General features: G+C 40.2%; 1 protein-coding gene across 1 annotated transcript; it reads left to right on the top strand.

Annotated features, from left to right (window-relative positions):
• Positions 1–3943: 3943 nt before the first annotated feature.
• Positions 3944–21484, top strand: LOC133549167 (ceramide kinase-like). The gene is made up of 13 exons (XM_061894335.1): positions 3944–4266; positions 6563–6679; positions 10713–10835; positions 10912–11037; positions 11100–11166; positions 11228–11373; positions 13901–13975; positions 14057–14209; positions 17789–17894; positions 18299–18378; positions 18541–18746; positions 18818–19038; positions 19102–21484. Exons 1-13 carry the CDS (start codon positions 4131–4133, stop codon positions 19187–19189), a joined length of 1644 nt encoding a protein of 547 aa, XP_061750319.1. The 5' UTR covers positions 3944–4130; the 3' UTR covers positions 19190–21484.
• Positions 21485–25359: the final 3875 nt, after the last annotated feature.

Here is a 25359-nt window from a genome sequence, read left to right as displayed (position 1 = left end):
CATTATTTGTCTCATGTGCGGTTACATCAGTGTTTTTCCAACCTTTTTTGGAGCCGAGGCACATTTTTTGCGTTGGAAAAATCCAGAGGCACGCTACCAGCAGAAATCATTAAAAAAAAAAAAAAACTCGGTTGACCGTAAAAAGGCGTCGCAATTGTTGGATATGACTTTAAACAGTAACTAAGAATGCATCACTATAGCTCTTGTCTCAAAGTGGGTGTGCTGTCACCACCTGTCACATCACGCCCGGACTTATTTGGAGTTTTGTTTTCCTGTGTAGTGTTTTAGGTTTTGTCTTGTACTCCTATTTTGGTGGCCTTTTCTCTTTTTTTTTTGGTATTTTCCTGTCGCAGTTTCACGTCTTCCTTTTAAGCAATATTTCCCGCATCTACTTTGTTTTAGCAATCCAGCATATTTTTGTTGTTTTTAGCCTTCTTTGTGGGGACGTTGATTGTCATGTCATGTTCGGATGTACATTGTGGACGTTGTCTTTGTTCCACAGTAAGTCTTTGCTGTCGTCCAGCATTCTGTGTTTGTTTACTATGCAGCCAGTTCAGTCTTAGTTTCGTTCGGCATAGCCTCCCCTAAGCTTCAAAGCCTTTTTATTGGGGGTTTTGATTGATTGATTGAGAATTTTCTTAGTAGATTGCACAGGACAGTACATTTGACGGCTAAATGGTATCACCCGAATGTTTTTCAACTTGTTTAAGTCGGGGTTCACGTTAATCAATTCATGGGGCACTCACCTTTTTGTTTGTTTTTGGTTTAATCATTAGATACTTTTTTTTACCTGCACACTGCCTCCCGCTGTTGCAACACGGAACGACACAGGTCCTTCATACCTACAGCCATCAGACTGTATATTGCATATGTTCCTTCTTGACTGCACTTAAATGTATAATACATTTATAGTATTCATATATTGTATATTATTTTTTATTATTTTTGTCTATTGTAAGCGTACTGTGGTGCTGAATTTCCCCCAGGGATCAATAAAATACATTCTATTCTATTCTATTAGGACATCTACAAAGCAATTAGCTACTGGCTGCCACCTACTAATCAATCATTCAATCAATGTTTATTTATATAGCCCTGAATCACAAGTGTCTCAAATGGCTGCACAAGCCACAACGACATCAGCGGATCAGCGCCCACATAAGGGCAAGGAAAAACTCACAACCCAGTGGGACGTCAAGGAGAAACCTTGGAGAGGACCACAAATGTGGGTAACCTCCTCCCTTTAGGGAAGACCGGTGCAATGGACATCGAGTAGGTCTAACATGATATTGTGAAAGTCCAGTCCATAGTGGATTTAACATAATAGTGAGAGTCCAGTCCATAGTGGGGCCAGCAGGAGACCATCCCGAGTGGAGACGGGTGAGCAGCGCAGAGATGTCCCCAACCGACGCACAGGCGAGCGGTCCACCCTGGGTCCCGACTCTGGACAGCCAGCACTTCATCCGTAGTCACCTGACCTGTGCCACCCCCCCCCCCCCCCCGCCCCCCGATTAGTAAGAGTATCTCAGTAACAATTAGAGATGCCACCTCAGTAGAAGCATTTAAGTCTCACCTTAAAACTCATTCGTATACTCTAGCCTTTAAATAGACCCCCTTTTTAGACAAGTTGATCTGCCGTTTCTTTTCTTTTTCTCTTCTATCCCACTCTCCCTTGTGTCCGGTGGCCATGGATGAAGTACTGGCCGTCTAGAGTCGGGACCCAGGATGGACCGCTCGTCCAGAGTCGGGACCCATGATGGGCCGCTCGCCTGTGTATCGGCTGGGACATCTCTGCGCTGCTGATCCGCCTCCGCTTGGGATGGTTTCCTGTTGGCTCCACTATGGACGGGACTCTCTCTACTGTGTTGGATACACTTTGGACTGGACTCTCACGGTTGTGTTGGATCCACTATGGGTTGAACTTTGACAGTATCATGTTATACCCGCTCGACATCCATTGTTTTCGGTCCCCTAGGTGGGCTTGCCCACATATGCGGTCCTCTCCAAGGTTTCTCATAGTCATGATTGTCACTGTCACCGACGTCCCACTGGGGTGAGTTTTCCTTGCCCTTATGTGGGCTCTACCGAGGATGTCATTGTGGTTTTTGTTGTGGTTTGTGCAGCCCTTTGAGACACTTGTGATTTAGGGCTATATAAATAAACATTGATTGATTGATTGATTGATACTTTGCCGAGCTTTAGACGGCACCGACCACTATAGTTACTGGTTTGCAAAAAATATTTTTAACCCAAATAGGTGAAATTAGACCATCTTCCTTTTTTTTTTATTGACATCCAGCATCAGACATTCATATCCATTAAATCATATTCACATACATCATATAGCTGTTGTCTGCCCTAAATGTCAAAAGTATATTTTATTTATATACCCATCATACCCCCGGTATGATGGGTATATAAACTGGGGCGGCATGGCGTAGTGGGTAGAGCGGCCGTGCCAGAAACCTGAGGGTTACTTCCCACCTTTTGACATCCAATTCGCTGCCGTTGTGTCCTTGGGCAGGACACTTCACCCTTGCCCCCGGTGCCGCTCACACTGGTGAATGAATGATGAATGAATGATTGGTGGTGGTCGGAGGGGCCGTAGGCGCAAACTGGCAGCCACGCTTCCGTCAGTCTACCCCAGGGCAGCTGTGGCTACAGATGTAGCTTACCACCACCAGGTGTGAATGAATGACGGGTTCCCATTTCTTTGTGAACGCTTTGAGTATCTAGTAATAGAAAAGCGCGATATAAATCTAATCCATCCATCCATCCATTTTCTACCGCTTATTCCCTTTTGGGATCGCGGGGGGCGCTGGCGCCTATCTCAGCTACAATCGGGCGGAAGGCGGGGTACACCCTGGACAAGTCGCCACCTCATCGCAGTAAATCTAATCCATTATTATTATTATTACTATACCACCCCCCCCCAAAAAAAAAGAAACAGAGAAAAACAAAAACAAACTAGTATCTACAAATACATCAATTAAAGAAGCAAAAAATATATAATACAATGTTAATAATCCATCCATCCATCTTCTTCCGCTTATCCGAGGTCGGGTCGTGGGGGCAGCAGCCTAAGCAGGGAAGCCCAGACTTCCCTCTCCCCAGCCACTTCGTCTAGCTCTTCCCGGGGGATCCCGAGGCGTTCCCAGGCCAGCCGGGGGACGTAGTCTTCCTAACGTGTCCTGGGTCTTCCCCGTGGCCTCCTACCGGTTGGACGTGTCCTAAACACCTCCCTAGGGAGGCGTTAGGGTGGCATCCTGACCAGATGCCCAAACCACCTCATCTGGCTCCTCTCGATGTGGAGGAGCAGCAGCTTTACTTTAAGCTCCTCTCGGATGGCAGAGCTTCTCACCCTATTTCTAAGGGAGAGCCCCGCCACACGGCGGAGGAAACTCATTTCGGCCGCTTGTGCCCGTGATCTTATCCTTTCGGTCATGACCCAAAGCTCGTGACCATAGGTGAGGATGGGAACGTAGATCGACCGGTAAATTGAGAGCTTTGCCTTCCGGCTCAGCTCCTTCTTCACCACAACGGATCGGTACAACGTCCGCATTACTGAAGACGCCGCACCGATCTGCCTGTCGATCTCACGATCCACTCTTCCCCCACTCGTGAACAAGACTCCTAGGTACTTGAACTCCTCCACTTGGGGCAGGGTCTCCTCCCCAACCCGGAGATGGCAGTCCACCCTTTTCCGGGCGAGAACTATGGACTCGGACTTGGAGGTGCTGATTCTCATTCTCATTCCGGTCGCTTCTGCAAAACGATCCAGAAAACAGAAATAAAATAAAATAAATATAAACAGATACATATATGTATATATACACATACACACATATAAACATACAGGCAGTTGGATTACATTTCCAAAACTATTTTTAAAACGTCTTTTTTCCGGCAGCTTTTGAATGCACCATTAGGCCACTCCCACTTCCGGTCTGTAACCGCTATGTCCCAGGGAAGAAAAAAAAAATAAATCCGCTACACGGCGACGCTCCATCTATTCCGGACTTGTCGGTGGTCTTAGACTCACTTCTGTCGCGGGGCTCCGAAGACAAAAATGTCCGAGCGCAGGTAACGCTTCCCCGGAACCTGGCCCGACGGAGGACGGAGCGGAGCAAATGGAGAGGCCGGCGAGGCTGCTGCTCTCGTCCGAGCTGCGCGTCCGAAACGTCGGCCACGAAGTGAGCCTGTGTCGGTCGGTGCTCACCTGGAAGAGGCAGGCCTCCAGCCCGGTGTACCACCCGTTCAGACCCAGTAAGACCGCAACTGTCTCTATTTGTCTCTCCAAACACAAACAAAGAAGGACATTTTGCTCTTTTATAACATGAACGACACATTTATATTAGACTCTTCTTTCATTGGCGGACAACAAAACGAGGACATTTTTTTTTAATAAACATCCGCTTACGTAACTAGCAACTTCCGGTGGGGCCCTGACATCAACACGTCGACTCTTTGTCGTTAAAAGTCATTTAAAAAATGATAAAAATATAATTAAATTAAAATATTTTTTCATATTATTGCTATAGTGATTAATTAATGGCGAAGTGGTTTGTTTTGTTACATTTTCCTTTCATGTTTGGAAAGACGAAAAACGATGTTTTATTTGAATTTTATTTTGTAAAATAAAATTAAAACTCAAAGCATTCTTCCGTTTCAAAGACCAATAACGAGGTTTAAAAAAAACGGCTGATTTTTATTTCAGAATTTTGAGTGTGAATGTTGTCTGTCTATCTGTGTTGGCCCTGCGATGAGGTGGCGACTTGTCCAAGGTGTACTCCGCCTTCCGTCCGATTGTAGTTGAGATAGGCACCAGCGCCCACCGCGACCCCAAAGGGAATAAGCGGTAGAAAATGGATGGATTTCTGACAGAACAAATACCATTCAGCAATAGAAGAACATGGAAAAAAACACACACAAAAAACAACTGACGTTTTCTTTTGCTCCGACAGCAGAACTGGAAGTAGCTATTTCAGGACAAGACAACAGACTGAAAGGGGGAAAAAAAGTTCGTGTTTTATCCTGCCTTTGGGTGAAATGTCACATACAGCGGGGCAAAAAAGTATATATTCAGCCACCGATTGTGCATATTCTCCCATTTAAAATGACGACAGAGGTCTGTAATTTTCATCATAGGTACACTTCAACTGTGAGAGACAGAATGTGAAAAAAAAAATCCAGGAACTCACGTTGTAGGAATTTTGAAGAATTTTCTTTCTAAATTATGGTGGAAAATAAGTATTTGGTCAACCATTCAAAGCTCTCACTGATGGAAGGAGGTTTTGGCTCAAAATCTCACGATACATGGCCCCATTCATTCTTTCCTTAACACGGATCAATCGTCCTGTCCCCTTAGCAGAAAAAACAGCCCCAAAGCATGATGTTTCCATCCCCATGCTTCACAGTAGGTGTGGTGTTCTTGGGATGCAACTCAGTATTCTTCTTCCTCCAAACACGACGAGTTGAGTTCATACCCAAAAGTTCTATTTTGATTTCATCTGACCACATGACATTCTCGCAATCCTCTGCTGTATCATCCATGTATCCATTTTGATATAAACTCAACTCGTTGAATGTAATAGATGTTTTACTTGCAATTTCTTTTTATTGAAAAAACATATTTTTACTTGCAATAATTTTTGTAATTGAAGAATGTAGTTGTTATACTTGCACTTTTTTTTAATTGCAGAAAATTGTTGTTTTTTTTTGTTTTTTTTTACTTGAGAATCGTTTTTACCTGAAAAAAATAATTTTTCCACTTGTGACAAAAACATTTTAATTGAAAAAACTATTTAATTTTACTTGTAAATAATTTTTGATTGAAATTTGTTTTATATACATGCATATAGATTTTCATTTAAAGAAAATTGTTTTAAAAAAAAATAAAACAACATTTTTATTTAACTTTTTTTTTTATTGAAGAAAGAAAATAATTTTACTTGTGAATGGTTGGTAAAAGTTGCACTTAAAGATAACACGCAAAGTTGTGTTGTGTTGTCAATCATTGTACATTGACACATGTACTCTTCCTGGGACATGTGTCATTGAAGTGTGTGAGGCCTTTCAAAATAAAGGCTCGGTAGATGATTGAGCTTGAAAAACAAGTGCACTCTGCAGGCTTCTCATCTTTTTTTCCACTGGCCTCAGTCCAGCTGTGTGTCACCTTACATCACCATGGCAACCGGCAGGAAGTGTTGGTGAATCTTTAATGACCGCGGAGTGAGCAAGTCTCACCTTTCAGTCCACTGTGAGACTTTGGGGTTCTCCTGCAGGGTTGTGGAGTCCAGGACGTTCTAGGACGTGTTTCCTAAGGAGGCCAATGTAAAATGAACACAAGCAGCCATGTTTGCCTTTAGAACACAGAAACGTGTTATTGTTGCATTTTCCTTTTTTCCATTTTAACATATCTTATAGTATGTCCAAACTTTTTCCGGCCCAGCCCTCTAAATATTTATATACCAAATACATGAATAAAGTTTGCATCAAGTACAATCTGCAAAACTTTTGAAATTCAATGATCTTGTGTGTGTGTGTGTGTGTGCGTGAGCAGGCGTGTGTCGCAGTGTGTGCGTGTCGGAGATCATCAGCGTCCGAGAGGAAGAGTTGGAGAGCAGCAAGGAAGATGGCAGCTGGAAGAAGATTCGAGACTGCAGGCGGTCTTTTACAGGTAACAACATGAAATAAACTTCTTTTGAACATCCGCATTTATATATATATATAAATATATATATATATATATTTATATTTATATATACATATATATATATATATATATATATATATATATATCCCCTCTATTTTCTACCACTTGCCCCCTATATATATATATTTAAAGTTATATATACATATATATATATTTATATATACATATATGTATACATATATGTGTATATATATATATATATATATATGTATACATCCATCATTTATATACATCCATCCCCTCTATTTTCTACTACTTGCCCCCTATATATATGCCCCATATATATATATATATATATATATATATATATATATATATATATATATATAAACTTGAGATTATATATAAAACATCCGTCAACATGAAAATATATCTACAAACGTGTAAACATGTAAAGATACGATCACATCTCTAAACATGAAAATATATATAAAAAGGGGAAACATGAAGATATATATAAAACATATGAAAATATTTATAAAACATCTGTAAACATAAAAATATATGTAAAAATGTGTAAACATGGAGATATATATAAAACATGTGAAAATATGAAAATATATACAAAACATCTGTAAACATGAAAATATATCTACAAACATGTAAAGATAGGACCACATCTCTAAACATGAAAATATATATAAAAACATGTAAACATTAAGATATATATAAAACATGTGATAATATATATAAAACATCTGTAAACATTAAGATATATATAAAACGTGAAAATATGAAAATATTTAAAACATCTGTAAACATGAAAATATGTATTAAAACGTGAAAATATATATATATAAACATCTCTAGATATGAAAATATATAAAACATCTGCGAATACAAAAATATATATTAAACATCAGTAAACACTAACATTTATATATAAAGATCTGTAAACATGAAAATAATTTTGAAAATAAATAAAACGCGTAAACATGAAAATATATAAAAACATGAAAAAATATATAAAAATGTGTAAACATGAAAATATATTTAAAAACATTAAAATATATACTCAAATATGAAAATATATATATATAAAACATCTGAAAATTTGAAAATCTATATAAAACATGAAAAGAGCTCTAAAAACATGAAACATGCGTTTACATGAAAATATATATAAAAACAACAAAATGTATATAAAAACATAAAAATATATATCAAAACATGGAAATATATATGAGACATCTGGAAATATAAAAATCAATATATAAAAACATGAAAATGCGTGAACATGAAAATATATACAAAAAAATGAAAATATGTATAAAAACATGAAAATATATATAAAAACGTGTAAACATGACAATATATATAAACGTGTAAACATTAAAATATATATAAAACATGAAAAGAAAAAAAAAAAAATATATATATATATACAAACATGTTTGACAATCATTGGTACTCAACTTAACTTTATCTTAACTTAAACATGAAAATATATGTAAACGTGTAAATATGAAAATCTATATTAAAACATGAAAATACATATAAAACATCTGTACACATGAACATATATAAAAACTTGAAAAAATAAAAAACATGAAAAAATATATATAAACGTGTAAACATGAAAATATGTATAAAAACATTTACCTATATATATATATATATATATATATATATATATATATATATATATATATGTAGGTGTGGGAAAAAATCACAAGACTACTTCATCTCTACAGATCTGTTTCATGAGGGGTTCCCTCAATCATCAGGAGATTTTAATGGAAGCATTCACATACAATGGTTTATATAGAATACAGAGTGGGTGGGTACAAGCAGGCGTAATCAAACAACATCCAAGACAAACAACAACACAACTTTATCTCCTTCGACATCAAAGAATTTTACCCTTCCATCACGCAAGACCTACTGACCCAAGCACTAAACTTCGCCTCGGACTACGACTCAATCACAAGCAACGAAAGAAACATCATCATCCACGCAAAGAACTCCATACTCATCCACAACAGTACACCATGGCAAAAAAGAACAATTCAACATTTGACGTTACTATGGGGAGTTTTGACGGCGCAGAAACGTGCGAACTCGTTGGGAGTTTCCTCCTCTCCCAGCTTGCTAGCCTCAACCTGAACCTTGGTATTTACCGTGATGATGGACTGGCAGTGTGCCGCGCCTCGCCAAGGAGCAGCGAGAACACCAAGAAGCGCATATGCCAAATCTTCAAAGAAAACGGCCTACGGATCACGATTGAAGCCAACAAGCAAACCGTCAACTTCCTCGACGTCACTTTCAACCTGAGAAATAACAGCTACCAACCATTCACGAAACCCAACACAACACTCCAATACGTGCACCACGACAGCAACCACCCACCCACCACCACGAAAAGAATACCTACCGGAATTAATAAAAGACTATCGATGCTGTCATCCAGCAAAGCTGAATTCGACCAAGCAACCCCCCCGTACCAGAAAGCACTTGATGAAAGCGGATACAACTTCACCCTCACCTATGAACCCACCCCAGGAAACCAACCAAAAAAGAGCAGAAAACGAAACAACATCATCTGGTACAATCCGCCATTCAGCAAAGACGTCTCAACCAACATCGGCCACAAGTTCCTCACTCTGATCGACAAACACTTCCCCAAAGGCAACACCCTAAGAAAAATATTCAACAAGAACAACATTAAATTGAGCTACAGCTGTATGAATAACATGCAACAAATCATTTCAAACCACAACAAAGCAATTGCAAAAGGACTGCCTACCCCCAGACTAAACGACTCTGAAACCAATAATGAATGTAACTGCCGCAAGAAACCTGATTGCCCTCTCAACGGAAGGTGCTTACAGACATCAGTCGTTTACCAAGCAAAGGTAATACGCAAGGACATTAACACATCCGACACGTACGTAGGATTAACCGAAGGAGCGTTCAAAACAAGATGGAATAATCACAACGCCTCCTTTAGAAACCAGACTTTGCAGAATTCTACAGAACTCAGCAAACACATTTGGAACCTCAAAGACAATAATGTTGAATATTCAATAACATGGCAAATTCTTGCATCCAGCACACCTTACAACAGTGGTAATAAAAGATGCAACCTATGCTTAAAAGAGAAACTGTTTATTATATATCATCCAGATCTATCATCTCTCAACAAGCGCAGTGAAATCATTTCAACATGCCGCCATAGACGGAAACACCTCCTAGGTAACACATGAGCCAATCACCACACCCTACGCCTGCCTGTACCCACCCACTCTGTGCTCTATATAAACCATTGTATGTGAATGCTTCCATTAAAATCTCCTGATGATTGAGGGAACCCCTCATGAAACAGATCTGTAGAGATGAAGTAGTCTTGTGATTTTTTTTCCCACACCTACATATTGCGCTCTACCACGGTATCGAGCACTATTCTCCGGATAATCCAATCAAGACATATATATATATATATATATATATATATATATATATATATATATATATATGTATGTATGTATGTATGTATGTATGTATGTATGTATGTATGTATACGTATATATAAACTTCTCTCAATGGGTTGTGCTAGAAAATACTTGGTGTAGCTCGTGTAGTTGTGAACTTATTCATGACTCACCTGTGTGTGGAATTGATCCGCCCACCTTGTCCAAATATTTTTGATATTCTACTAATGCTTAGACTAAGCATGTTAGCATAGTACCGTTAGCATGTTAGCTTTTCTTTTGCTCCACAGCTCATATTTATTTATTTTTTTTGCTCAATGCCACCAGTCCCGGCATGCTAACTGTTAGCATTTCACTTGTACTTTGGCGCCGCATCGTTCACACGTAACAGTAGTTCTTTGAAATCAATCTATATCCAGCAGTGCTTTTGAAGTTCGGACAAGCCTGCTGTTATGTGATTTGCAGTTTCTCATGCACTCCAAATGATAAGAAGCCAAGCTAAATAAAGTTGCATTGTTTTGATCATTTTTAATAGATGTTTGAACATCTGAAGTGTTGTGTTGCAGTGTTGTACGTGGAGAGGGGTCGGCAGCACCGCTGGCGGTGCGCTGAAGTCACCTTCACGTGTCCAGAGGTGGCGCTGTGTCATCGCTGGGTGGGCGTGATCAGAGAGCAGCTGGCAGCCATCGGTACGACAACACACACACACACACACACACACACACACACACACACTTACTTGTGGTCATGTAACGTCGCCGACAGCCAGCAGACCCAAGCAGCTGCTGGTCTACATCAACCCGTACGGCGGCAAGCGTCAGGCCAAGCGCGTCTACCAGCAGAAGGTGGCGCCCTTGTTCGCCCTCGCCGACATCAGCGCGCAAGTCATCGGTACGTCGCCTTCCCCCCCCCATTCACCTCCCCTCGTCCTCATGTAGCCTCTGTCGCCACAGTGACCGAGTACGCCAACCACGCCAGAGACCACCTGAGGAAAGAGGCGGAGCTCCAGAAGTTTGACGGGTGAGTCGGCGCCCACGTGACACAGCGGCGGCGTCGGGCGCTAATGTTTTCCCTCACTCAGCGTGGTGTGCGTCGGCGGCGACGGCATGTTCAGTGAGGTCGTCCACGGCTTGATCTGGCGCACGCAGAAAGACGGCGGCGTTGACGTCGACCGTCCCGACCAGACGCTGGTTGGCTGCTCGCTGCGAATCGGAATCATCCCTGCAGGTCAGGAAATGGCGGCTTGCTTTAGACAAAGGGTGTCCTAACTTTTTCCACTTAGGACAGCCAGCATTCTCGGGAATCCAAAAGGAAGCAATATTTTCCCCAAAACTTATTTCAAAGTGTAATATTTGATGTGAAGTATTGAAACATTGATTTTGATTCATTATTATTTGTGAGCAATGACAGCTTAAAAAAAACAACACTAAAATTCTTAGGGATCCAAAAAGGTCCCACATATAAACATATTTATTACTTTCAAAACACATTTTTGGGAGACTTTTTGTAAGATGATACATTTTGTTATTTCTTCGATTTTGTTTTGTTTATGCTATTTTTGTCAGTGAAAACCTTGTTTTTTATGGCAAAAACCCCAAATATGCAATATTTGCCCTAAAAATATTTCAAAGTGTAATATTTGATGTGAAGTAATTAGAGCCTTAATTAAGTATGTCAATAATTGATAACGTTGATTTTAATTCATTATTGTTCATGAGAAATGACAGGTTTTTTTTTAATTCCCACAAAATTTCTCATAAAAATGTTAAAAATATGTCAGGTTTTCTTTCAACGCTTAAATGTCTGATCTATTACAAATTAGTTTTTTTAGGTTAAGATGTTATATTTTTTTGAAGTTTTTCATGTCCTTTTCTGTCATTGAAAGCTTTTTATGGCAAAAATACAAGATATTCAATAGTTTTCCCAAAAAGGTATTTGAAAGTGTAAATGTGAAGTAATTGTAGCCTTAAATATGTCAATAATTCATAACATTGATTTTAATTCATTATTTTTGAGCAATGACAGTTTTTTTAAATTCCCACAAAAATTCTCATCAAAATGTTAAAAATATGTTAGTTTTTTTTTCAATGCTTTAAAGTCTGATCAATTTCAGATATATATTTTTTTTAATTTTAATTTATTTTTTTTTTATTTTTTTCATGCCCTTTTCTGTCATTGAAAACTTTTTATGACAAAAATACAAAATATGCAATATTTTTCCCAAAAAGGTATTTGAAAGTGTAAATGTGAAGTAATTGTAGCCTTAAGTATGTCAATAATTCATAACATTGATTTTAATTCATTATTATTTTAGAGCAATGACAGTTTTTTTTTTAATTCCCACAAAAATTCTCATCAAAATGTTCAAAATAGGTCAGGTTTTTTTTCAACGCTTTATGTCTGATCAATTTCAAATTAGTTTTTTGAGGTTAAGATTTTATATATTTTTTAATGTTTTTCATGCCCTTTTCTGTCATTGAATACTTTTTATGGCAAAAATACAAGATATGCAATATTTTTCCCAAAAAGGTATTTGAAAGTGTAAATGTGAAATAATTGTAGCCTTAAGTATGTCAATAATTAATAACAACATTAATTGATGTTATTCATTTAATTCATTAGTATTTTTGAGCAATGACATTTTTGTTTTTTAATTCCCACAAAAAACCTCATCAAAATGTTAAAAATATGTCAGTTTTTTTTTTCAAAGTTTAAATGTCTGATCAATTTCAGATTTTTTTTTTCAGGTTAAAATTTTACATTTTTTCATGTTTTTCATGCCCTTTTCTGTCATTCATTAGTATTTTTGAGCAATGACAGTTTTTTTTTAAAATTCCCACAAAAAATTTCATCAAAATGTTAAAAATATGTCAGGTTTTTTTTCAAAGCTTAAATGTCTGATCAATTTTAGATTTTTTTTTTCAGGTTAAAATTTTAGATTTTTTTTATGTTTTTCATGCCCTTTTTCTGTCATTGAAAACTATTTATGGCAAAAATACAAAATATGCAATATTTTTCCCAAAAATGTGTTTCAAAGTGTAATATTTGATGTGCCATAATTGGAGCCTTAAATAAGTCAATAATTCATAACAACATTCATTATTATTTTTTCGAGCAATAAAAAAGAAAACATTACAATTATTGGGGATCCAAAAGGGTCCCACTCTTAAAAGTGTTAAAATTAAGTCATGGTAATTTTTTTACTTTCAACAAATTATCTTAAAAGATTATTTGTAAGATTATAAATCCTTACTATTTTTGTTTGTTTGTTTTTTAATGCACTTTTTGTCAAAGAAAACTTTTTATAGCAAACATACAAAATATGCAGTATTTTCCCCAAAACATGTTGTAATAATTGGAGTCTTAAATGGCTCAATAATTCATAACAACATTGATTTTGATTCATTATTATTTTTTCTAGCAACATTTGAAAAGAAAAAAAAACACTTCAATTATTGGGGATCCAAAAGGGTCACGTATAAAAGTGTTAAAAAAAAGTCATAAATTGTTTTTCCTTTACATTCAACGCTTAAATCTTTAGATCAACTTCACATCAATTTGTCGAGTCTAAGTTTTTATAATATATTTATGGTTTTTGATTGAAGAAGATACTTGTTTTGGTTGAAAGTCACTTAGTGTTTACATATTCGGGCCATGTGGTGCAGTGAGCCATCGCATCCAGCAGATGGAGCGGTGGTGCAGAAAATGCATTATTGCCACCTACCTTCTGATGGTCCCCGCTTGTGTGCTTCAGGCTCCACAGACTGCATCTGCTTCGCGACGGTCGGCACCAACGACCCGGTGACATCTGCGCTACACATTATCGTGGGTCAGTCACATGACTTTGTACAAGTCGAACTCGAACCAAGTACAGAAACTAAGACCAAAGTTGGATTTTCCCCACGCTCAGGTGACTCGCAGCCGATGGACGTGTGTTCGGTCCACCACAACAACGCCTTCCTCCGCTACTCCGTCTCTCTGCTCGGATACGGTTTCTACGGAGATGTGCTGACAGACAGCGAGAGGAAGCGATGGATGGGCCCGGCGAGATACGACCTGGCAGGTGCGCACATCGGCGAGACTCGGGCCGAATCCCGACTCCTCCCCCTTACTCCTTGTCTCAGCCCTCGGTTTTGCTCGTTCACGTCAAGCAGGCGGTGTCCCAAGTCTCCAAGTGCTGCTCCGTGGTCCATCGTACTGGGCCGTGTGGTGAATGTCTGCATATCTGTGCAGTAGTAGTCCACGGGTGCGTGTTTTTTAAAGTGCTTTTCGCAGATAATAATCACAAAGCGTTGAATTAAAACAATAAAATTAATTAAAGCTGCAAGCAGCGATGGACGGGACCGCTTTGGCTGCGGCCCCCGCGACCAAAGCCCAGATAAGCGGTAGAAGACGGATGGATGGATTATTACACAGAGAAAAAGTTGTATACACGTGTTATACATCAGGCTCATAGAAATAACAGTTGTAAAGTGGCTTGGGCATTTTATAAGGACGCCTTGGTGCCGCCATTTTGAGTGGGCCAACATTTAAAAGTGAACAAAGCGGCGGGCCAAGGTTGAACAAATTAACCTTTTAATAGGGACCCAAAAAGGTTTTGCATTGAATATTGAACAAGCAAGCCTTATATAACTTTATAGTGACATGCAAACTCGAGTTTCAAATAATAATAATAATTTAAAAAATTTCAATGGCGTATCAAATAAAATTTAAATAAAAATTGAATGCCTCTTTTCTATTTGCAGCCTTCTCAGGTAATTATTAAAATAAACTTTTTTTACAGGTTAAAAATAAATTTGAAAATAAAATAACAATAATGAATGAATCAAGCATTCAAGTCTTGAAGTAGCAAGAGAAAGTGCACAAATAAAACGTTAATTATGGCTCAGTTTGCTTAGCTGATTAGCTTTGACACTAAATATGGAAAAGGCAACACTTATATAACTTAACAGTGCAAAATCTTAATAGTCGTGGTAGCGGAGGGTGTATATTGCAGCGTCCCGAAAGAGTAAATGCTACAAGGAGTTCTGGGTATTTTGTTTATGTTGTGTTACGGGGCGGATGTTCTCCCGAAATGTGTTTGTCATTCTTGTGTGGTGTGGGTCCACAGTGTGACGCATATTTGTAACAGTGTTAAGTTGTTTATACGGCCACCCTTAGTGTGACCTGTATGGTTGTTGACCAAGTATGCCTTTCATTCACTCGTGTGTGTTTAAAAGCCGCATATTTTGTGATTAGGCCGGCACGCTGTTTGTATGGAGTTAAGCGGACGTGACGACAGGTTGTAGAGAACGCTTTAAGGCAGGGCCTTTAAGGCACGCCCCCAATATTGTTGTCCGGGTGGAAATCGGTTGAAATTTGGGAGAATGGTTTCCTCAGGAGATACTCGAGAGGGGCACTGAACTTAGGGAGTCTCCCGGGAAAATCGGGAGTGTTGGCAAGTATGAGTATTAGCGGTGAATGCGGTGTTATAATACCGACGGGCAAGCACTAATGTTAATTTGATATTGCCTCAAGGGCCAAATTAATTTACACGGTGAGCCAAATTTGGCCCGCGGGCCAGAGTTTGACACTCATGCTCTAATACATGGTGAATGTAATGCAGTTGTTGTATTGAAGTGGGAATAGCAAACATTCTGTTGATTTTAGTTGGGGGCGGTCAGTGTATGAAATATATGTCTCAGTGAGACCTATATTGAGGTGTTTGTTTCATGTGTGTATGACAGTCCAACAGTTTTGTTGGAGCAAAAAGCCGCCATTTTGTGACAACATGGTTCTTTGCGGGCTCATAAAATCCAAACCGGGGTAGTAATTAAAAGTCTGTTTTTAACTTCTAATCAGAAGGGTTCAATCTCTCTTCTGTGCGAATTTTTTTAGCCAACTTTTGTATTAAAGTGGGAAAGCAAACTTTCTGTTGATTTTAGCCGGGGGATCTCTGTGGATGAAATATAGGTCTAACTGAGACCTACGTAGTAGTTTTTGTTTCATGTTTCTACGACATTCCTACTGGAAGTTACAGACAGTTGTGTCTGTGTTTTCTTCCTAAGGGGCGCTAGAGCGCAATTTTGAGTTTTGGAGTTTTTTTTTTTTTTAATTAGCTCGCTTTTTTTTGCCAGTCCTGATGTGTGTGTCAAATTTGGTGAGTTTCGAAGCATGTTAAGGGGGTCAAATTACAGCTCAAAGAGGCGGCGGTATAATAATAAAGAATATTAATATTAATAAAACCTTAGAAATTCAATAGGGTCTTCTGTCCTTAGGACATCGGTCCCTAAATATCATTACCAGGATTTTTAAAATGTGGGTAATAAAAAAAGGTATATTAAGTTAAGTCTTCTCTGAAAGGCAAAGTCTTCAAATGTTTAAAAGACTCAACACAGTCAAGCTCACGGAGGAACTGATGCAAGTCATCCCTGAGTCTCGGGACTACAGCCTGGAATGCCAGGTTTTTGGAATCTTTAGCAGACTGTGGCTTGAAGACCACAAGGGACCCCGCCATGCAGCGCACGGACAGACTGGACAGAAATCCTAAAACTGTGTGCGCAAATTTGACTAGAAGCCAATAGACTTGATAGAATGGGAGGCAGTGTGGGCCGTTCTGGGTGCACCGGTCAAAGGTCCAGAAGTCGCTCCGTTTGGCATCACGGAAGCGAGTCATTGTCCCAGGTGTTTCTGAAGAAGGGAGAAGGGATTTCAAGAGCATTTTTCGTTGGGTGGTCTCACTGGGGTGTTGACTGCATGACCCTGCCAAGGTCAATGCAGAAGGAGCCGAAATGTAGATGAGGATTGTTTTGGTTAGAGCAAGCAAACAGATCCCACAGGTTTGTCTGCTCTTTTTGTCCGTTCTGGCTCTCAAATGGATCATGATTTCGCCTTGCAGAGTTATCCAATCTATGATTCAATTCATAAAGCGCAAAACTCGGTGTGCCCACAGCTCTCGGGATTAACCTTGAATGGGTGCCTTCGTCTTCCGAATTCGTTGTCAGACCAGAACAACACTCAATCCAATCAGCAGATGTCCTGTTATCACAGTCTCAAATTGATGCCTTCAACGGAAAGAATCTCCAGGCACACGACTGTCCACCTCTGCCTAGAGTCTCATCCAGCAGCAAACGTGTCAGAACAGACCGGCTGCCGTTTTGGGAAAATCCTTCCGTGTATTTCTGATTAGATTGATGCAGGTTTATTTGGCCAGGCTCCGTGCTTCCTGTCTGGCCGCAGTTCTCTCTGGGCCTCAGGTCTGGTACGGCGAGTAGGTAAATTGTCACTAGACACAAAATTTAAGAAGGCACTTCTTACTTCTTCAGATGAGGCTGGAAGTTTGCGTACCGACCTGACCCGGTTGATACAAACAATTATGCACCATTGTGCTTACGGGTCACACTGTGGACGTGTTTTTGTTAGGACTACAATCTCGCTATGAAAAATAAAAACGGCGGATCGCTGCAGGCATCTTCTAGTAAACCTCTTCTGTGTATGGAGATGTCTGTGCAGGCGTCATTTGGAACCATATAAATTCATGGTTTGAATTCAAAGTTTATGGATTTATGGGGATCCCAAATCCCAAATACACAAAAACAGGTGCCAAGAAAAGTGGCTCTTGCAGAATAAGATATCTGACAGTTGACGGTTTGATGGCCCGCAGGTCTGAAGATGTTCCTGACTCATCATTACTACGAGGGGACCGTGTCGTACCTGCCAGCCAGTGGCATCATGGGAGAGCCAAGGGACGCCTCCAGGTGTCGATCAGGGTGAGCTACAACTGCTAGAGATTGGGTGTGGGTTGGCTTTAGGATTAGGTCAGGTTTAACGCTTAAGAGAGAGCTAATGTTGGAGTTGTTGGGCTAGGCTTTGATTAGAACCAGGATCATAGTTAGGGTTAGACTAGGACGGGTTAGGGTCGGGGAATGGTGATCGGGTTGGGTTTAGGCTTACGAGTAGAGTTGTGGGGTATGGTCGGTTTAAGGTCATGGTTTGGGTTAGTTTAGGCCTAGAATTAGATTAGTGGTTAGGGCTGGGGTAGAGATTTTGACTCAGGTTGGGTTAGGGTTAGATCTGGGAGAGCAGTCAAGTTAGGACTAGGATTAGGTTTGGGGTTAGTGGTTTGAAAAACGGAGCTGTGAAAGAATAAAAATGTTTTCATTTCAATGCACAGCTGTTCGGTCTGTCGAGACAACAGGAAGCTTTTGTCAGAGAGAGCTGAGATGTACGAGACGGATCAGCTGTCGGAGAGTGGTGAGTCCAACAAATCCAAAAACCTATTCTAGTCAAACACAACAAACATGGATGATGATTTAAGTCACATTGACATGTTGTTGTTTGGGAATGAGTCCATGATCGAGCACAAGAAGCTTGTGTTAATAACCATGTGACGCCAAATCTCTGATTCCGATGCAGAAAGCGACAGCGGCTGGCGGACCATCCGAGGCAAGTTCCTGGCAATAAACGCCGCCAGCATGAGCTGTGCTTGTCCTCGCAGCCCTAAAGGCCTCTCACCTGCTGCACACCTTGCCGACGGCACCACTGACCTCATCCTGGTCCGAAAGTGTTCCCGCTTTAACTTCCTCAGACACCTCCTGAGACACACCAGCAAAGACGATCAGGTCAGGAAACTTGGTTGACTTGTGGTTCATAGTTTACGGCAAACGTCTCCAATGTCTGTGACATCCTGCAGTTTGACCTCTCCTTTGTGGAGGTGCACCGGGTCCGCCGGTTCCGATTTACGCCGCGCCACTGCCAGAGCGACTCAGACCTGGAGCTGGACTTACTGGGGAACAACAAACACCAAATTTTCAGCCAGATCTGCCGGGACCATCCGGCTTGTGGCTGCTCACCCGCCTTCAGCAACTGGAACTGCGATGGCGAGATCCTGACCCACACGGCCATCGATGTCAGGTACGGCCTCCCTCTTTGCCTTGGTCCAGTTCTGTTTGAACACATCTTTTTGTTCTTTTTCAGAGTGCACTGCCAGCTCATCAAGCTGTTTGCCCGAGGCATCGAGGAACCAGCTATGTTTGACGACCTCACTCCCGCCTCGTCCATGTAGACCTCAGAACGTCTGGGACTGGCGACACCTCGTCCCTTTGTCTTACATTGAACGGGTCTGGTCGGTTCTGTTTAGTTAGAAATACACAAATATCTAGATGAGGAACTGAACCAGCCCTGAAAGCAGCTAAGTAACGCTGATTTCTAAAAGTCCAGTCCCTAGAGTTTGAAGTCTTGAGTCTCATCAAGTGTTTAGTCCTGGTCTAAGGCAGATTCCAGTCAAACAAGAAGTCCGGCTTGAGCAAAATCTGATTGCAGAGTCTGTTGTTTACGTTGGGTTTTTATTCCAGTCCAAATGTTCAAGTCAAAGCTGGTTTTTGTCTTGGACTGGTTTAGACCTGATCTAGATGACTTAGATTCTGCTCCAAGTCTCTTATGATCCTCATGAATCCTATCAGTCTCTTTGCAGAATGTCTGGGACTGGTGACACCTCGTCCCTTTGTCTTACTTTGAACGGGTCTGGTTGGTTCTGTATAGTTAGAAATACACAAATATCTAGATGAGGAACTGAACTAGCCCTGAAAGCAGCTAAGTAACGTTGACTCCTAAAAGTCCAGTCCCAAGAGTTTGAAGTCTTGAGTCTTAGCAAGTGTTTAGTCCTGGTCTGAGGCAGATTCTAGTCGAACAACAACAAGGTCTAATTGCAGAGTTTATGTTGTTTCTGTTAGGTTTTTATTCCAGTTCAAATGTTCAAGTCAAAGCTGGTTTTTGTCTTGAACTGGTCTAGACCTGATTTAGATGACTTAGACTCTGCTCCTAGTCTCTTGTGAACCTCATGAATCCTATCAGTCTCTTTGCAGAACGTCTGGGACTGGTGAAACCTTGTCGCTTTGTCTTACTTTGAACGGGTTTGGTTGGTTCTGTATAGTTAGAAATACACACATATCTAGATGAGGAACTGACCCTGCCCTGATAGCGGCTAAGTAACATTGACTCCTAAAAGTCCAGTCCCAAGAGTTTGAAGTCTTGAGTCTTATCAAGTGTTTAGTCCTGGTGTGAGGCAGATTCCAGTCAAACAACAACAAGGTCTAATTTCAGAGTTTATGTTGTTTCCGTTGGGATTTTATTCCAGTCCAAATGTTCAAGTCAAAGCTGGTTTTTGTCTTGGACTGGTCTAGACCTGATCTAGATGACTTAGACTCTGCTCCTAGTCTCTTGTGATCCTCATGAATCCTATCAGTCTCTTTGCACAATGTCTGGGACTGGTGAAACCTTGTCCCTTTGTCTTACTTTGAACGGGTCTGGTTGGTTCTGTACAGTTAGAAATACACAAATATCTAGATGAGGAACTGACCCAGCCCTGATAACAGTTAAGTAACGTTGACTCCTAAAAGTCCAGTCCCAAGAGTTGGAAGTCTTGAGTCTCATTGAGTGTTTAGTCCTGGTCTGATGCAGATTCCAGTCAAACAACAAGGTCTGATTGCAGAGTTAATGTTGTTTCCTTTGGGTTTTTATACCAGTCAAAATGTTCAAGTCAAAGCTGGTTTTTGTCTTGGACTGGTCCAGACCTGATCTAGATGACTTAGACTCTGCTCCTAGTCTCTTGTGATCCTCATGAATCCCAGCAATCTCTTTGGTTTTGTTAATTAAGCCCGTCTCTGATTTGATTCTTCATTTCTGTTTGTATCTTTGATGGTCACTGCTGTCAGTCAAAAAGGTCACTTTTGTAGCGTGTCACTTTGGAGGGTCGGCATAGTCCTGACTTCAACTGCACAAGTCACTACTAAAACCTCTATTTAAGTTGGTCTGTTACGTTTTTAAAAGAGCGGCGATGCTCCTTACTCTTAGGGTCACGCATTCCTCAAGGTGCCAGGTGACCCGGCGCCAAGACCCGCTCGTAGCTTTCAAGTCGGCCTGAGAGCACTTCAGTCTCTTCGATATGCAAATGAGGTCGGGCCGAGCAAAGTCCGAACAAAACCCGACAGGTGAGACGCCGTTCTCTGTCGTAACGGTGTGCGGTCATCTATATGTAGCGCTGATGTTTGTGTAGCTCCTCAGAGTACCTTAGACCCGTAGCATCCATGTCACCATGAGTTTTCCTGAAGATGTTCCCAAGTTCTGGTCCAAACACCAAAACGAAGTCCACCTCTTTTGTTCGGAGACGTATTTAGCTTTGATTACATCCATTTTGCTAGATTAGGTGTTCTTTCACATGTCAGCGAACCACGAGCATGTTATGCAACTCAACAAATGCTGGACCCCCATCCCTGTAGACCTGTACTGTGGACAAGTGGACCCCCAACTCTGCTGTAGCCTCTTGCCTCACGTCAGAATAAAAACCTGTCAACTCCTCTCAGCATGTATTTGACTTCATCTTGTCGCCAACACAGACGTTTTTTAGAAGAACCGCGTGTGGACTCTGTGTGCACGCGTCACGTCGCTTTATCAGCCCGATTACGTTCGAGCAAACAGAACCAGAATTATTCCCCGCGAGGGCATGTTTGTGGATCAATACGCTGCATTGATGATTTCATTTTGAGCAAACAGCAGGAAGCTAATTAGCGCTCATTAAGGATGTCAACAAGCAGTCGTTGGACCGACGTTTCCTAGAACCGGTCGATGGCGCCACTGGGAAATGTGACTCAGAGGCCGTAAAACGGACCGGGACCAGGTCGATAACCTGAACGCTACAAGAACGGACGCCCCGGAGGTCTGAGCAAAGCTCACAGGCGGTGGTAATCCAGTCCGGACGCTGCAGGTCTCTCCAGTCAAGAACCGAGAAGAGCAGAAGAACTTCAGCAGGTCAGTTTTTACTTCTCTCCTCCACGACTGTTTTTTTTCTGGACTGAGCTGATTTTATTATTGCAACCTCATAGCAAGTATGATGTATACAATCTATGACTACGTACAAACTACTACCAGGTACATGCTACATGGAGGTCATATACAGTTTTTATCTGCATTAAAACTGTGTATTGTTACTGATAAACTGGTTAAACAAGGAAAAATGTCTCCCTCTAGTGGCTGAAGACAATAACCCACATACTTCTTGTACAGTCCTTAAGTGTCAGCATGAAAACAGTAGACCACTGACAGGGTAAAACAAATAACCTACTTCTAAAATGGCGCCAAGGAACAAACTTAACGATTATTAGGTCACTTAAAACATATGCAAATGTTAGCATGCTAATGTTTTACACTAGCATTTTTTGCTAATTTTGTAGTTTTTTAACCAAATCAACGATTTTTGGCGCCGAGCTAATGTTTATTTAGAGCTAAAATCAGTAGACGATGTCACATCGTCTAATAATTTTAGTTACTGTAGCTTTTTGAAGTGTCCCACCGCTTTACATTTCATTCATCCGTTCATATTCATGCTTCCACTTTTCAGCTCTCAAACATTTCCACATTTATTGGGTTGAAATGTATGCTAATGTTAGCATGCTAGCATTTTAGTAAATGTACTTTTTAACCGAATGATCATGGATCTTTATACTCGGTGCTATCTTAGATGTACGCTAGCTGTTCCTCTGTTAGCATGCTAATGTCACTATGCTATCACTTTGCGCTCACATTTTAGCTAGTTTTGTAAGTTTTTACCAAAAAAGTATGGATTTCGTTTCTTGATGCCATCTTTGAAGTATGCTAGCTGTTCCCGTGCTAATGTTATATATGTAGAGCTAAAATTCATAGATTATGTTGCTTTGCAATGTTTTTAAGTCTGCTAACTCTTCTAAGGACACCAGCATTTTGCATTTCTAGATTCATACATATTCATGATTTAGCTTTTCAACTTTCTAACATTTCCATGATGATTAGGTTAAAACATATGCTAACTTTTTATTTAAATTCCTTACTTTTTAACATAACAATCATAGATTTTATTACTTGGTGACCATTTTAGAAGAGCGCTAGCTGTTTGTTAGCATCCTAATGTCTTATGCTTGCATTTTAGCAAATTCCGTACTTTTTAACCTAAAAATCATGGATTTCATTACTTGGCGCCATTCTACAAGTATGCTAGTTGTTTGTTAGCATGCTAAAGTTTTATGCTCGCATTTGAGCAAATTTTGTACTTTTTAACTTAACGATGATAGATTTTATTACTTGGCGCCATTCTACAAGTATTGTAGTTCTTTGTTAGCATGCTAATGTAAACATGCTAATGTTTTATGCTCGTGTTTAGCAAATTCTGTACTTGTTAACTTACCAATCATGGATTTTATTACTTGCCACCATTCTACAAGTATGATAGTTGTTTGTTAGCATGCCAATGTCAACATGGTAATGTTTTATGCTCTCGTTTAGAAAATTCTGTACTTTTTAACCTAACAAGCATGGATTTTATTACTTGGCGCCATTCTAGAAGTATGTTAGTTGTTTGTTAGCATGCTGATGTAAACATGCTAATGTTTTATGCTCGCATTTTAGCAAACTCTGTACTTTTTAACCTGCCAATAATGGATTTTATTACTTGGCGCCATTCAAGAAGTATGCTAGTTGTTTGTTAGCATGCTAATGTAAACATGCTAATTTTTTATGTTCGCGTTTAGCAAATTATGTACGTTTTAACCTAATAATCATGGATTTTATTACTTACCACCATTCTGAGTATGCTAGTTGTTTGTTAGCATGCTAATGTAAACATGCTAATGTTTATGCTTGCGTTTAGCAAATTCTGTACTTTTTAACCTAACATTCATGGATTTTATTACTTGCCACCCTTCTACGAGTATGCTAGTTGTTTGTTAGCATGCTAATGTCAACATGCTAATGTTTTATGCTCGCGTTTAGCAAATTCTGTACTTTTTAACCTAACATTCATGGATTGTATTACTTGCCACCATTCTATGAGTATGCTAGTTGTTTGTTAGCATGCTAATGTCAACATGCTAATGTTTTATGCTCGCGTTTTGCAAATTCTGTACTTTTTAACCTAACAAGCATGGATTTTATTACTTGCCACCATTCTATGAGAATGCTAGTTGTTTGTTAGCATGCTAATGTCAACATGCTAATGTTTTATGCTCGAGTTTTTGCAAATTCTTTACTTTTTAACCTAAAAATCATGGATTTTATTACTTGGCGCCATTATAGAAGTATGCTAGTTGTTTGTTAGCATGCTTTATAAACATGCTAATGTTTTATGCTTGCATTTTAGCAAATTCTGTACTTTTTAACCTGACAATCATGTATTGTATTACTTGGCGCCATTTTAGAAGAATGCTAGTTGTTGATAGCATGGTAATGCAAACATGCTAATGTTTTATGCTTGCATATTAGCAAATTCTGTACTTTTTAACCTAAAAAGCATAGATTGTATTACTTGGCGCCATTCTACAAGTATGCTAGTTGTTTGCTAGCATGCCAATGTAAACATGCTAATGTTATATGCTCGCATTTTAGCGAATTCTGTACTTTTTAACCTAACAATCATGGATTTCATTACTTGGCGCCACTCTACAAGTATGCTAGTTGTTTGTTAGCATGCTAATGTACAAAAATGTGTATGTTTTGTGCTAGCATTTTAGCTAAATGTTATATATTTTAAGAGCTAAAACTGACTTTGTAACCCCTTGAAGGATGCTAACTTCATTTTACATTTCATGTGTTCAGGTCATGGCGGTCATGTTGTCTTCAGTGCCTCGCTTGTTGTTGGTGCTGTCGGTCCTCCTCTACCTGGGCACGTCACTTCCTGTCGGGTAAAGTCACATGACCAAAAGGTCTTCACAGGACAGAGTAGTGCGAGTGAAAATGTTGCCGGCCCTTTAGGGATGAAGACGAAGGCGCGCTGGAGAGTTTCCCGACTGGGAGGAGACGCCTGAAGGCACCGTGTGACGAGTCTGCGGACGACGCCCCGCCGGAGCTCGCCATCAGGTGACCTCACAAACACTCACGGGGAGGTCACTTCTCGCGGGTCAAGGGTCACTCATGGAAGTGATCGGCGTTTCAGGCAGAGCAGGAGGCAGCTGGGCGACATCGAGTTCTCCAACAGGTACGCCGAGTTCCTGCGCTCCAAAGCCAAACACATGTCCATCTGCGCCTTCCTGCGCCGCATGCAGGGCGTCAGCCGGAGGTGAGTCGCGCTCCATTTCTACCCAAATGGGAACCGGTTCGACCTAGCTTGAATATGTTGATTCCGAGTTAAGACCGTTATAGAAAAAAGTGCTGACTCTACGAGTCGTCATAGCAACTGTGGATAGAAAAGGTCTTTTTTATTCACTTAGTTGG

This window comes from Nerophis ophidion, linkage group LG03 (genome assembly GCF_033978795.1).
Source record: "Nerophis ophidion isolate RoL-2023_Sa linkage group LG03, RoL_Noph_v1.0, whole genome shotgun sequence".
Taxonomy (NCBI): Eukaryota; Metazoa; Chordata; class Actinopteri; order Syngnathiformes; family Syngnathidae; genus Nerophis; species Nerophis ophidion.
This window is presented reverse-complemented; position numbering and strand designations above follow the sequence as displayed.

Excerpts from the sequence above, each read along its gene's own strand:
- LOC133549167 (XM_061894335.1), top strand. The coding sequence starts at position 4,131 with ATGGAGAGGCCGGCGAGGCTGCTGCTCTCGTCCGAGCTGCGCGTCCGA. Across the intron at positions 13,976-14,056 it reads TGCGCTACACATTATCGTGG|GTGACTCGCAGCCGATGGAC; the intron begins GTCAGTCACATG and ends CCCCACGCTCAG. Across the intron at positions 19,039-19,101 it reads CACACGGCCATCGATGTCAG|AGTGCACTGCCAGCTCATCA; the intron begins GTACGGCCTCCC and ends GTTCTTTTTCAG.